Raw genomic sequence first — 13,867 nt, 5'->3', positions numbered from 1 at the left:
TAAATCCTGTGAATATGATTTTCTTAAAAAAAAATTCATAATTCTTATACCAAACGTGGATAAATAAGATTTCCATGTCAATTTCCCGAAATCTAATATTTATCTTTTTACCAAACACTCTCTAAAAATAAAAACAATGGTTATATAGACTCGAAAAGTAAAGATATTGGACGGGTTATCCCAAATAATAAAAACTATAGCTACGAGAATATAAAAGATATGAACATTAAGTTTGAATATTTGAAAGCTAAATACAACTCATATGGGAACATGGGGCACTTCAGACCCCCCATCAAGGATCTCAAGTATGTAGTTATAATTAAGGGATTTGCATCCATTATGCAATAGAAAAAAGGAGTTTCCTACACACACAATATTTTATGGACTTCACATTTTTTGAAGCAAAAAAAAAAAAAACCTAAGACACGGTATACGAATCTCTATAACATGACCACTCCACTTTTCCTACAACATAACTCTTATAAAACCTTATAATTAATAGAACTATGGAAGAGTGATATCGTTAGGAATTTTTTAAATTAATAAGAGAATGAAATTAAAAAGAATGTTTAGGGCATGTTATTTTTACACTCAGTGTAAGAATAAAAAATTTCATGTCAGAACTTGATCACTGATTTGCCTGGATCTAATGACTTTCATTCTAATAAATCAAAACCATTAGAAATAAGTAAAATCAACAACTAAGATTAAAAAAATATAATTTACACTGACATAAAATAATCCTAACCCAAAATATTTATGGGAAAAACACTTCTCATGTTGCATGAGAAGTGTTTTCTTATGTTGTGTTATGATCCTTTGATTTGCGTGTAAACCTTTATTTTTAAATAAATATAAAGCTCACTACTAGTTAAGTCACAATACGAGAAAAGAATTCTTATGTAACATGAAAAAATCAAAATCGTACATAATATATCTAACATAAGATTAAATTCTTATATATATATATATATATATATATATATATATATATATATTAGTAACATATAATAAAATATTTTACACAATATCAAAATTGAACTCTTGTTTGAAATACACATGATCATTAATCGATGATGATTTTATACTCATAATACATTAAAAAATATAAACCTCCCCAGGTCACTTAACTTTTCTTGTTCAAGTTCACTTCCGAGTTCTAAGATAAATCTTATCCACAAAACACAATACATCCCACTCGCTCACACATTTTCAGACAAACATTCTAGTACCCAGAATTCAAATGAAGAAATTAGGAAATGAATCATCGTAATAGTTGAAGCTCAAGCTAGAGCTCTTTTTACTATTTAAATGTCCTCCTCTCAGTTCCAAAGCTTCACGGATAAGCGAGTTCCTTTTCATCATCTCAATCCTTATTCTTTTCCGAACCCACAAACCCACATGCCACCCAGAAGCTATTCACCCATTTCACTTTCTCTTGGAATGCCAGATACCCAGCTTTTTTCTTCTACTCCATTTTCCCCACCAAGATTTTCTCCATGCTTTCACCCTTTGGATAACTTGGGTGAGATACGGACTTTGAATTCTGTTAGGGAATTGCATGCCCAGATGTTGAAAACACCAAATAAGGGAAGCTTTGTTACAATGGATGGAAGCATGATAAGATACTACTTTGAGTTTGGAGATTTTATCTCAGCAATAAAGGTATTCTTTGTGGGTTTTGCAAGGAATTATTTTCTATGGAATTCTTTTCTGGAGGAATTTGAGAGTTTTGGAGGTGACCCACATGAGATTCTGGTTGTCTTTATGGGATTACATAAAAAAGGAGTGGAATTTGATAGCAAAGCTCTCACTGTTGTTCTGAAAATTTGCTTAATTTTAATGGAATTGTGGGTTGGGTTGGAAATTCATGCTTGTATGGTCAAGAGAGGCCTCAATGTTGATTCACACTTGAGTTGTGCATTGATTAATTTATATGAGAAGTGTTGGAGTATAGATTGTGCAAATCAAGTATTTCATGAGACCCCACACAAAGAAAATTTCTTGTGGAATACAATAGTTATAGCAAACTTGAGGAGTGAGAGATGGGGGAATGCCTTAGAACTGTTCCGTAGTATGCAATCATCTTATGCCAAAGCCACTGCTGGTACCATAGTTAAGTTGCTGCAAGCATGTGGAAAAATCAGAGCTCTCAATGAAGGGAAGCAGATTCATGGGTATGTTTTAAAATTTGGATTAGTTTCAAATACACTGATTTGCAATTCCATAATTAGCATGTACTCTAAAAACAATAGACTCAAACTAGCTAGAGCAGTTTTTGATTCGATGGAGGATCGTAACTTATCATCTTGGAACTCAATAATTTCAAGTTATGCAGCTGAGGGCTGTTTGAATGATGCCTTGGATTTCTTTCAAGAATTAAAGTCTTCCAGCATTAAACCAGACATTATAACTTGGAATTCTCTTTTGTCAGGCCATCTTCTTCAGGGGTCATATGAAATGGTTCTCACCAATTTCCGGAGCCTGCAAAGCGCAGGCTTCAAGCCAGATTCATGCTCGGTAACTAGTGCTCTACAAGCAATTATTGAATTGGGTTTCTTTAGTTTTGGGAAGCAAATCCATGGTTACATAATGAGAAATAAGCTTGACTATGATGTCTATGTTTGTACTTCATTGGTGGATATGTATATTAAGAATGATTGCTTAGATAAAGCTCAATCAGTGTTCCATTATACAAAGAGCAAAAATATTTGTGCTTGGAATTCATTGATATCAGGGTATTCCTTCAAGGGCCAGTTTATTGATGCTGAAAAACTAATGAACCAGATGGAGGAGGAAGGGATAGAGCCTGATTTGGTGACATGGAATAGTTTGGTTTCGGGTTATTCAATGTGGGGCCGTAGTGAGGAAGCTTTGGCTGTGATCAATCGGATCAAGAATTTGGGATTTACTCCTAATGTGGTGTCCTGGACTGCTATGATATCAGGTTCTTCTCAGAATGAGAATTACTGGGATGCCCTACAGTTTTTCAGCCAAATGCAAGCAGAAAATGTAAAACCTAACTCTACTACTATTTGCAGCTTACTTCGTGCGTGTGCAGGCCTATCGTTGTTAAAGAGAGGAGAAGAGATACACTGCTTCTCTATGAAATTTGGGTTTTTGGATGACATATATATAGCCACAGCCCTCATTGACATGTATAGTAAGGCAGGAAAATTAAAAGTGGCCCATGAGGTTTTCATGAGAATTCAGGAGAAAACACTACCATGTTGGAATTGCATAATGATGGGATATGCTACTTATGGCCATGGGGAAGAGGTAATGATGCTTTTTGCCAACATGTGCGAAACAGGTATAAGACCTGATGCTATAACCTTCACTGCTCTTCTATCTGGCTGCAAGAATTCAGGTTTAGTTGATGAAGGGTGGAAGTACTTCGACCGTATGATGACAGATTACAATATTATTCCGAGAATTGAGCACTACTCTTGCATGGTAGATCTTCTTGGCAAAGCTGGTTTTCTTGATGAAGCTTTGGATTTCATCCAAACTATGCCAATAAAGCCAGATGCTAGTATTTGGGGTGCTCTTCTTGCGTCCTGCAGAATTCACAAAGACATTAACTTGGCAGAGATTGCCGCAAGGAATCTTTTCAAGTTGGAACTATATAATTCTGGTAACTATATATCGATGATGAATATATATTCCTCTTTAAACAAATGGGAGGATGTGGAACACCTTAGAGACTCAATGATTGCCTTGGGGTTGGAAAGGCTTGATGTCTGGAGCTGGACACAAGTTAATCAAACCATTCATGTGTTCTCCACAAAAGGGAAACCACATCCAGAAGAAGGGGAAATATATTTTGAGTTATATCAATTAATTTCTGAAATACAAAAACTGGGATATGTACCTGATGTCAGTTGTGTATATCAGAACATTGATGACAATGAGAAGGAGAAGGTTCTGCTCAGTCACACTGAGAAGTTGGCTATGACATATGGACTGATGAAAACAAAAGGTGGATCACCTATCAGGGTAGTTAAGAACACAAGAATTTGTCATGACTGTCATACAGCAGCTAAGTACATTTCTTTGGCTCGAAATCGCGAGATTTTCCTAGGGGCTGGCGGTCGTTTTCACCATTTTATGAATGGAAAATGCTCCTGTAATGATTGTTGGTAACAAGAAACATAGGCAAAAGCATGAAGCTTTTTCTTCTGTGTTTATTATGCTCTTCTGTGTATCAACGGAGGGAGTGTGTTCATGAAGGAAACAGAATGCTAAATTAAGTAATGACCACGTTACTTGTGGGGAATCAGACTCTTCTTGATGTTTGATACATTGAAACACGCTTTCTGCAGATCTCAATCTACACCTGAAATCTATACTTTTTCTTCAAGTCACAGTATGAAAAAGTTGGAACAGATATATTACTGGGGGGCCAGCATCACCAACAATTTGGCTTATCTTTCACTAAAAAAAATATTCATGTTACTTGACAAAGGCATCATCAACCACTCTCTACAACATCCACCTGAGATGACAGTTTAGAGATTTATGCCACTTCTGCAACATTGTACTTCTGGTTTCTGTTAGAGAGATATAAAATAATTAATTTAGCCTTACTCAATGTCTTAAGGTTTTGGGTTGAAGTGACGCTTATCATGGTATCAGAGCTTCAGTGACTACGAGGTCACGAGTTCGATCTTCATCGCTCCAACTTTCAGGTGGAATTAAGAAAAGCACAAGACAGACCAAAAAAATGAGCTTGTGCAGCACAAGGCAGACTCATAATGACCTTGTGCCATATTCACGCTTCAAGTCCAAAGGACTCTTACGTGAAGGGGTGTGTTAGAAAGATATAAAATAATTAATTTAGCACTCCTTCAACCCAAAATCTTAAAGTATTGAATGAGGTTAAATTAATTATTTTATATCTCTCTAAAAGTTTCACCGTCACCGTTGGCAGGAGTAGCATCTATTCTTCAAGGTGGCTTCATCAGCAAATGAAAAGTAAACTCATGATTGTCTATAAATTTTTTGTCAAATTCTTGTCAACTAGCAATCCAGGTTGACAAAAAAAATCATATATTTTATAAGATTATTTTGTCTATGATCATTACATCATTTTTTTTGTGCACATCCTCTTCAACATCCTTCACATGAATTCACTGTCAGTTCACATGTAGATAAAATACATGCATACAATTTTCAGAGCTGATGTAAGATATTAACTGACTATGATACAAATATTCAGATTCACACTCAAGTTAACGAGTGGTGTACAGGAAACTGAAAATTGAGTTCCGCCAGAAATAATCACATATTGACTTGTACAGTTAAATTAGCAACTAATGCTTTCTGCAAACTACTTTGTACAGACTAATTAATACGCAGAAATTTGTCTCTTTCAAACAGAAATCAGTTAAGCTTTGTAAGTATATTTATTGCAATTCTATCACATGTATAGGCATGAAGGTGCCATGCATAAATAATTGTACAATTATAAGAGTATCCATACCCACCCTTAATCCTCAATCAGAGAACTTGGTCATATATTTGCAAGATGGATTATTTTTGGTGCATTACAAGCTACGGATGAGGACAAAATACATAAGAAAATTTCACTCGCACACGCATTCATAGACATGATTGAATTTTACTTCAACACTTCAACCCCTCTTGTACGAGTTGTGTGTATGTTTACTGAAGTTAGAAATATAAGAGTCATCTATATTTCATTTGTTTCTATATTTATAATTATTGAATATATTAATAATATAATCTAATATTATATTCACATAAAGTCCAATAAATTTCAGCATAATTATTTGGTCCTGTATGAACTGAAGCCTAATAACTTGCATTATTTCTAATATTTCCTAAGCTGTTGAACATTCCAAACTGTGATATCTCTTGGTGTAATGCTTCAAACATTCGTTCCTTAACTCATAACCTGCAATTATGTCACATGAGCCTACACATTTAGTGAGAAAATATGTATCATAAGAGTACTGCAAATATTACTCCTTACGCAGTCCTTTCAAACTTAGATTAGAAAGAAGCAACCACGAATCAAGAATTCACCTATTGTTTTAAAACCTTTTTCTTGTGAGTTGAATTTAAATAGAGTTGAATTTGAAAGCGCTCACAATACTTCGAAGAAGAAATAGCTCTTAGAAACTCCTCAAATCAAGGTGCATGATTCCTACCAAGAACCAGCAGCATACTAAATTCGATTGAGTGGTTTGAACATAGTCCTAAACAAGAGAATGTTGACTAGATAACTTACAGAAACTACACTAATCATAGCAAAATAACAAGGCAGTATTCACTGTTAGAGGTCCTCTCCTGCCAGCACATAAATCTTACAAGTTTCTACTAAACATTAAACGTGAAAGACTGCAGAAAATGTCTTTTTCCAACAAAAATATTTACAAATAACTGCAGTAACACAGCACCATCCACAAAAACAGCTTCCCCACTCCCATCCCAGTGTGCTCATGAAAAATAGAAACTTAGCTATTCAAAAGATGAATACACAGCTAAAAAGGCAAGAGGAATGGTAGTGGGGATACAGAGGAAAAGAACATCCAAAACTTCAGGGAACATGGAAGGAATACTCCAACCAATCTCCACACCTGAACTGGGATCAGAAAGCCATGGATCATATAACTGTAATGAACCCAACTTCACTCTCCCGTACAAGTAATTATATGTTGAGAGGATCGGTTCGACCCTGCATAGCCATCCTCTCTGAGACATCACCCAAAGAGCTAAGGTTGCACCGGATCAAAGCCTCCACAAAATAACAAGTTTCATCCCTGGTGTTCCCATCAGGCACATCTACCACAAATGATTCAATCACCATTGTACCAGGTCTTCCATCAATGACCTCTGGATGGACCGTGATAATAGAAGAATAGTTCTGCAAATTCCACATAACATGATTGAGTTAGCATTCATCCAGCTTAGAGCTAGTAAATTCATCTCTTAGTGTCAACATACCAGCATAAGAACTGAATCAACAAACTTATACTTAGCCTATACTGTGTGCATGTCACAGCAAATTCAAACAAATATCCAAGCATTGTAATTTGTGAATCCAAGAGTGTTACTAAAAATGATCTTCCAACCTATTCTATCAAAAATAATCTTTCAAGTTTGCACAGACTTTTTCATCTGTAGTCAGTGCCACATGTTAAATAATATAATTAAATACCAAAGGATATTGATTATGGCACAGTAAATTATGATGATGAATTTAGGAAAATGAAAAGTTGAAAAATGAGGCAAACATAATGCAAATTAAGTTGAGTAATCAAGATTGCAAGTACATTATGAATTACTAAATTTCAGATTTCCAAAAAGGAATACTAAATTCTTCCGGAAGACAAACTTTAACAAGAAAAATAAAGAGAGAAGTATCCTGTTCTAATGCACAACCTAAACAAAATCTACAAACATGCATTATTTTCTTTCATCCAAATTTAATCATTAATAGTTAGCTCTCATGATTGGCTTTACAATAAGCAATAGAATTATCAGATTATACCCCAGTACCACCTTTGGGAGGGGTTTAAAGCCTTAATCCTGGACCCGTCCCGAATCGGATTAATTGCGAAGCAATGAACCGATTGGAATATTTCCAAAAAAATTATCAGATTATACAATTTCTACATTTGTAGAATATTCTCAATTAATAACTCACTCAATACTTACATTTCATATATCCAATATGACTTTGTAGAAGCTTACAATATTTGGTTATCAGATACTAATAGAAAAACAAACCTTCAGCCTATGGTCACCACCAACAATTCTGATGCCTAGAATGTGTTCCTCATCATCAAGTTGTTCCAATCTCTCTGTACTGGTTGTAGCTGGAAGACCAGATCTAACATTCACTTCTCTAACACTTCCAATGCCAAGGTCCCCTTGCATGATACACCTACTAACAAATGGTTTATATCTCTGGGGTTGATCAAATCTTCTAACCAGCGACCACACCTGACAGAGAGAAACAAACTAATCAGATCAATCAGTAATCATTTTTTTTTTCTCTCTTGCCACAAAATTCACCAAATAATGACACACGCCTTCACATAAAATTATTCCTTCAATTTCATGACACTGAACCTCAACAAATGTCCTACAAAGAATAAAAGTGGAAGATGATTATGTAAAATTTAAGAATGTTTTGCATTGTTTGGTTTACTGAAAACAAGTCTGCTAGGAACAAAGAGTTAAAGGGCACTATAAAGATGTGAAACTCAAATGAGTGAAGAACTCTTATCAGCTGCTAAGCAATATGCAACCAAAACCAGCCTTAAAATTTTCCATTTTCTTTCCTATTCCGCTACACGCGCTCTATGACCAAAAGGATTGAATCGTAAAACTTGACAAACAATTTTTATTTTTTTTATATATAAAAAAAAAAAATACAAGACAAAAGCACAAGCTCCTGCTCCAGTTACATGACTATGTTCTTGAACTTCAGAAATTGGAGGTGACACGAAAAAACCAATGAAATCTCCTAACAAAATGAAAACTACCCCTTCCCCATAACTGATTTCAGAATCACACAAACCAATCAAAACTAGCATCTCACAAGCTGAAAATTCCAACTTTTGCAATACCCTGACAGAACCCAAAATCTAGAATAAGCATCCATCCCCAAGAAAGAGACAAAAACCAAGAAAAATGCCAAAAAACACACACCCCAGATGGATATACAACATTAAAAACGAAAAATAAGGCACTCAGAAACAAGCAAAATGGCACAGATCTTCAAAAGAAGTTAAAAAAGAAACTTTTTTTTTTCCACCAACCAGAAGAGACTCAATTTAGAAGCAAAAAACCATGATATTGATCCACAAAGGTAGGATTGAAGCGAACTAACAAGGTGAACAGGAGCCCTTATGTGTTTGACAAGTGCAGAAGTGCACTGGTTATCCTTAGGTTCATGCTTGTGATGCCTCCTTATGTACTGTGTCTCAACAGCACCATACGATTCACCACCATTCATCTTACCCTCTTATCTATCTTCTATCTATCTATCTATCTATCTATCTCTCAACTGAAACTTCCCTTTAATGGCTTATGCTGTTTCTGTTTCACTTTTGCCTTTAATATACGGCAAAGGTAACAAGTGGGGAGGGATAAGCTTCAGCTTTAGTTTCGGTTTCAGAAAAAGAGAGAGAGAAAGAAAAGAATTGGTGTACAACAAAAGTGTCAACCTTAGCTTGGCTTGGCAGTTTATCAAAAATCCATGAATCCACCGACAATGTTTTTATTTTATTGTTTTTTATTCAACATTGCTTAGTACAACAACACATCAATATTAATATTAAGCACATTATTATGAGTGTGTGTGTGTACTCTGTACTATTATTATTGTTATTATTTTATCAATTTTGTGTTCCCATATGCCCTTTCTCTTTGGCCCATTATTGCCTCTTTAAATAAGGAAAAGACAAAAGGGATCATCATTGACATTGCGTGACTTTATTCAATTACATTTTAATATTTTATAATAAAGTATTTATAATTGTATGATTATTTATAATGTACAAAATAAATGAAAGTACAAGTCTAGTGTCACCGAGTGCTTGAGGTGTCTTTTTGGTCACAGCCAATGGTTACTGTGGATTTGGGGAAAGCAGAAGCACTGAGTTAAAGTCGAAACTAAATTAAACTGTTATGAAGTGGGATTGATGTAGTTTCAACTTTCAAACAGTTCCAATAAATTGACAATAGTGACTTAAACACAAGAGAAAAATTATTTTTTTGTTATATGTAATAACTTTATTTTTACACATTTTTTTGATAATTGTATCATTTTTATTTTTCTTATTTTTCAGATAATGAAGCTCACAAATTTATCTCTATAACATGAAATAGTTTATATCCTTTAACATGAGATTAATAAAACCTTAAAAACAATGCATAACGTCTAGTCGTTAGAGGTGTTTGTTGTTAGGTTTGAAGTAAAAATTATTTGATTCAATTTTTTTAGTTTAATTATTTAATTATTTATTTAGTTTGATTTTTTTTTTTTAAATTTGATCTAATTTTATTTGGTTTGGATTGAATTATTTTTTAATTTTTTGAAAAGTCTAAAATTTCAACCATATAAATCTAACTATATCAAAATAAAATCATATAAAGTTATATGTACCAAAAAAAAAATCATATAAAGTTATAACCACTAGAAAATTTAAGTCTACAAACTAAAATAAATCTTAAAATTCATGAAGAGTTAAAATAGAGTGATAGAAAATAAAAAATTAAAATAAGATAATTTGTTATCAATAACATCCAAAATTTCAAATTTACAAAATAATAAGATTTCAAATCATCATTTTTCTCTTCCATAATTTACTCTTTTAACTTGATCAAAGCTCACTCCGTAGTCTTCCCAACAACCAACAAGAAAGCAACTTTCATGGAAATAAGAGTTTGAGTTGGACTGATCGTTCAAGCAACAACAAATTAAAATAAATACATAAATAATTGAAATTAAAAAATAGCAACTTACATCATCAATTTTTAATCAGAATCTGCACCAGAATCATTATCAACTTCGGTATTTGGAGAAATATTTAAAATAATTATAATAAAATATTGTTAGTAACTTAATAATTAAAAAAAATAAAAAAAGATATAAAATTATACAAGTAGAATAAAGTAAATTAGGATTGGGTAACTCCAAAAAAAAAAAAAAAAAAAAAATTACTTATCTCCATCTTTACAAATTCTTCTATAAGTTCTTTTACATCATAGAAAAAGGAGTGGACCGAAACCAACACAAATTAATGCTTCAACTATCTTTGGAGTAAGAAAACTCATGTAATTATTAAGAACTCTATCCCCCGTGGTGAATGCAGATTCTGAAGTAACTATAGATATTGGCATAGCCAATACATCTTTCGAATCGATTTGGATTGTATCAATTTTTACCAATCAAACAAAAAACTGATTCAATCCAATTAAAATATACGATTATTTTTTTCGATTTTTGATTTTTGGTTAATTTAGTTATCCATTTTTTTAGTTCGGTCATCGTGGTTTGAAACGGTTGAAGAAAATCTCTAATAGTCAATATCTTGTGGTTGCAAAATTTATATTATAATATTTTAAAAATAAATAAATTTGTTGGCGGTAGAAATTATTTGTTGTTGACAATTAACGCAAAATAATTGAGATTCGTAGATTAGAGATATTTTAAATAAGGATTTTGTCAAAAATGCAAAAAAATAAAATAAAGTATGTAATGTTTTAAAAGATGTTAAAATTAAGTAACTAAAATGATTTCATAAAAAAGTAGATTTTTTTTAATTTTTTTATACGTGTCCTTAGATATCATTAGTAATTTTTTAAATTTTTGATATATTATCAATGTAAAAAATTATTTTTGTGCTTGGTAATATATTATCTTATTATTTAATAATTTTATCATCTTAAATTAATTAATCTCACTCGTTCATCAATTAATCGATATAAAAATATTTTATATTAACGATGTATCAAAATTAAATTCTTATAAATTTTTATTGTAAAAATAGAACTCAAATTGCACTTCTATCTTTCATATAAAAACTATCACAATTGTCATTTTAATAAAAAAAATAATTGTATTGTATTTATGATTGTGTTTATTTTTTTATTTGTAAAACTATTATTTTTATTAAAATTACAAGTGTCATAAGGTTTTATTTTAAATAATTTTAACGTATTAGAAAAAAAAATTATTATATATGTATCTAGATTGGTGTTTTTATTAAAAAAAATTGTTTTTATATACTTATTTATTAACAGAAAATTATTATTTAATATTAAGTATGTCAATAAGTATACTAATTAAAATTTAAATTTAACTATTAATTATTTGGGATTACCAAAACAAAATTCTGTAACCTTCGGATTTTTGCATAAAATGACTTATTTTTAATCTATTTGAAAAGATAAATCATATATTGGGTATGTTATATTTATAAACTTTTACAAACTATACTAAATATTGTGGATTGTACATGCTCAAATAATATATACTACCCATATTACATAATATAATTTGTAAGAGTTTATAAATAAAAAATTTATAAATATAATTTTCCTTATCATACATATAAGCTAATTGGTCGAACATTACCTTGATTGTAATAAAATAAGCAATTATATATTAATATTAAGAGTTCGTTTTTTCTAGAGTCAATATAGATAACTTATTTACATTTAGCCCAAAACGACGTCGTTTTGAGGTGAAAATCAAGGTATTTTTATAATTATAATTTATTTCAGGGTTAGAATAGTCTATTTTATTATATTTTTTTATATTTTAACTCAAATCGACGTCGTTTTGGGAGCGAATGTAGATAACTTATCTAATTCACTGTAGAAGCATTAAAGCCTAATATTATATGGAGAAAACATTTCTGCAGCCACTTTAGATAAGGTTGTCTACAGCTATCCCTTTTTAACTAAGTATGACCGGTCGTACATTAAAAGTGCATTTTCTTTCTCCGCCACGTCAGCCGACAGTATATGAGGAGAGAGAAAAAAAAGAGTAGCTTTATTGTTATAACTAAGTACGACCGGTCGTACTTAGTTAAAAAGTGGTAGCTGTAGATAACTTTATCTAAAGTGACTGTAGAAATACTTTTCTCATATTATATATATATATATATATATATATATATATATATATATATATATATATATATATATATAAGGAAAGATTCTTTGACACCTCATCTGAGAGCCATTAGATCAAAAAAGATCAATTGTGTCACATACTTACAAATTAGAGTCATTGATCTTTTGATCTAACGGCTTTTAGATAAGATATCAAATTTCAAATTTGACACTGGCGTCAAAAGATCCTACATATATATATATATATATATTCTAAATAAAATTTGTACTCAAAAAATAATATACATCAGATCAGATTTTGACAGATATCTAATTATTGCAATTGGGCGGTGTCCACTGTATATCCATTGTGAGGGCAATAAATACATAATCTTAGAATAAGTTAATTTTGCATCCAGATTTTATGTTATAAGAAAGGGCTGGAGCACACACACACACACAAAAAAGTGCCCAATTTTTAATGAAGTTAATATTATGTGTAATTTTTCACAATGGCTTTGTCACCAATTCAACATCACTATATATTTATTGTTTTAGTACAAGGTCACTACTTAGTTTTAACGCATGTTTATTCAAGGTATATCCCGCAGCATCTTTCTTTCCTGAAACATGGGTGAGTGAGATATTGAGATGTGATGCTCTGCGATACATACAACTCAAACAAAAAGACAGAGTTGCACCAATCAATCTTTATTTTGAAAATCTTTTCAGGGTTTTATTGCTCGAAACTGAAACAATCGATTAACGGGTTCTGTTTTTTTTTTGTTAAATAATTAACAGGCATTTATTTGATTATAACCATACCATTTCATTTCATGAGTCGCATGCATAGAACAAAAGCATATCAAACAAACGTGTTGACTTTTCATAAATCAGAAATATGAAAACCAATACCAAGTCATAAATAAATAATATATAATAAGAAAAGAAAATGAGCACATATAAAAAAAAAATTAGTAGAAAAGAAAGCCGAAGCCCAAAGAAAGAAAGAAAAAACTAGCAAAGTAAGGACCTAGAATCATGGATCGACAGAGGAGCCAGACCGAGGGGGATTTCTTGAAAAATAACCAGGTTTTTGTTATGTGAAGGAGAGAGTTACAACTCAGTCTGAAGTGAAGGAGCTATTTGAATATTAGAGTTAGTTGTTAGGATGTTTGAGTTTGTTAGGAAGTTGCATATTTTGTTAGACGATTGTGTATAGCTTTAGGTAGAATAGTATAAATGTGAGAATGTAAAGGAGCTTGAG

The 13,867-nt window shown here is 31.8% G+C and overlaps 2 protein-coding genes across 2 annotated transcripts; one reads left to right on the top strand and one right to left on the bottom strand.

Annotated features, from left to right (window-relative positions):
• The first annotated feature begins 1,243 nt into the window (after window positions 1–1,243).
• Window positions 1,244–5,034, top strand: LOC133295071 (pentatricopeptide repeat-containing protein At4g01030, mitochondrial). The gene has a single exon (XM_061493858.1). It carries the CDS (start codon window positions 1,312–1,314, stop codon window positions 4,144–4,146), a length of 2,835 nt encoding a protein of 944 aa, XP_061349842.1. The 5' UTR covers window positions 1,244–1,311; the 3' UTR covers window positions 4,147–5,034.
• A 1,325-nt stretch (window positions 5,035–6,359) lies between these two features.
• On the bottom strand, window positions 6,360–9,179 carry LOC133295048 (abscisic acid receptor PYL9-like). Its single transcript, XM_061493824.1, has 3 exons — window positions 8,867–9,179; window positions 7,759–7,974; window positions 6,360–6,892 (listed from the first exon to the last, which is right to left on the bottom strand). The coding sequence occupies exons 1-3, from the start codon at window positions 8,990–8,992 to the stop codon at window positions 6,677–6,679; spliced, it is 558 nt and encodes a 185-aa protein (XP_061349808.1). The 5' UTR covers window positions 8,993–9,179; the 3' UTR covers window positions 6,360–6,676.
• Window positions 9,180–13,867: the final 4,688 nt, after the last annotated feature.

The sequence above is a fragment of the Gastrolobium bilobum genome, unplaced genomic scaffold, assembly GCF_033153095.1.
Source record: "Gastrolobium bilobum isolate Gb01-03AN ecotype WA unplaced genomic scaffold, APGP_CSIRO_Gbil_v1 utg913, whole genome shotgun sequence".
Lineage (NCBI taxonomy): Eukaryota > Viridiplantae > Streptophyta > Magnoliopsida > Fabales > Fabaceae > Gastrolobium > Gastrolobium bilobum.
This window is presented reverse-complemented; position numbering and strand designations above follow the sequence as displayed.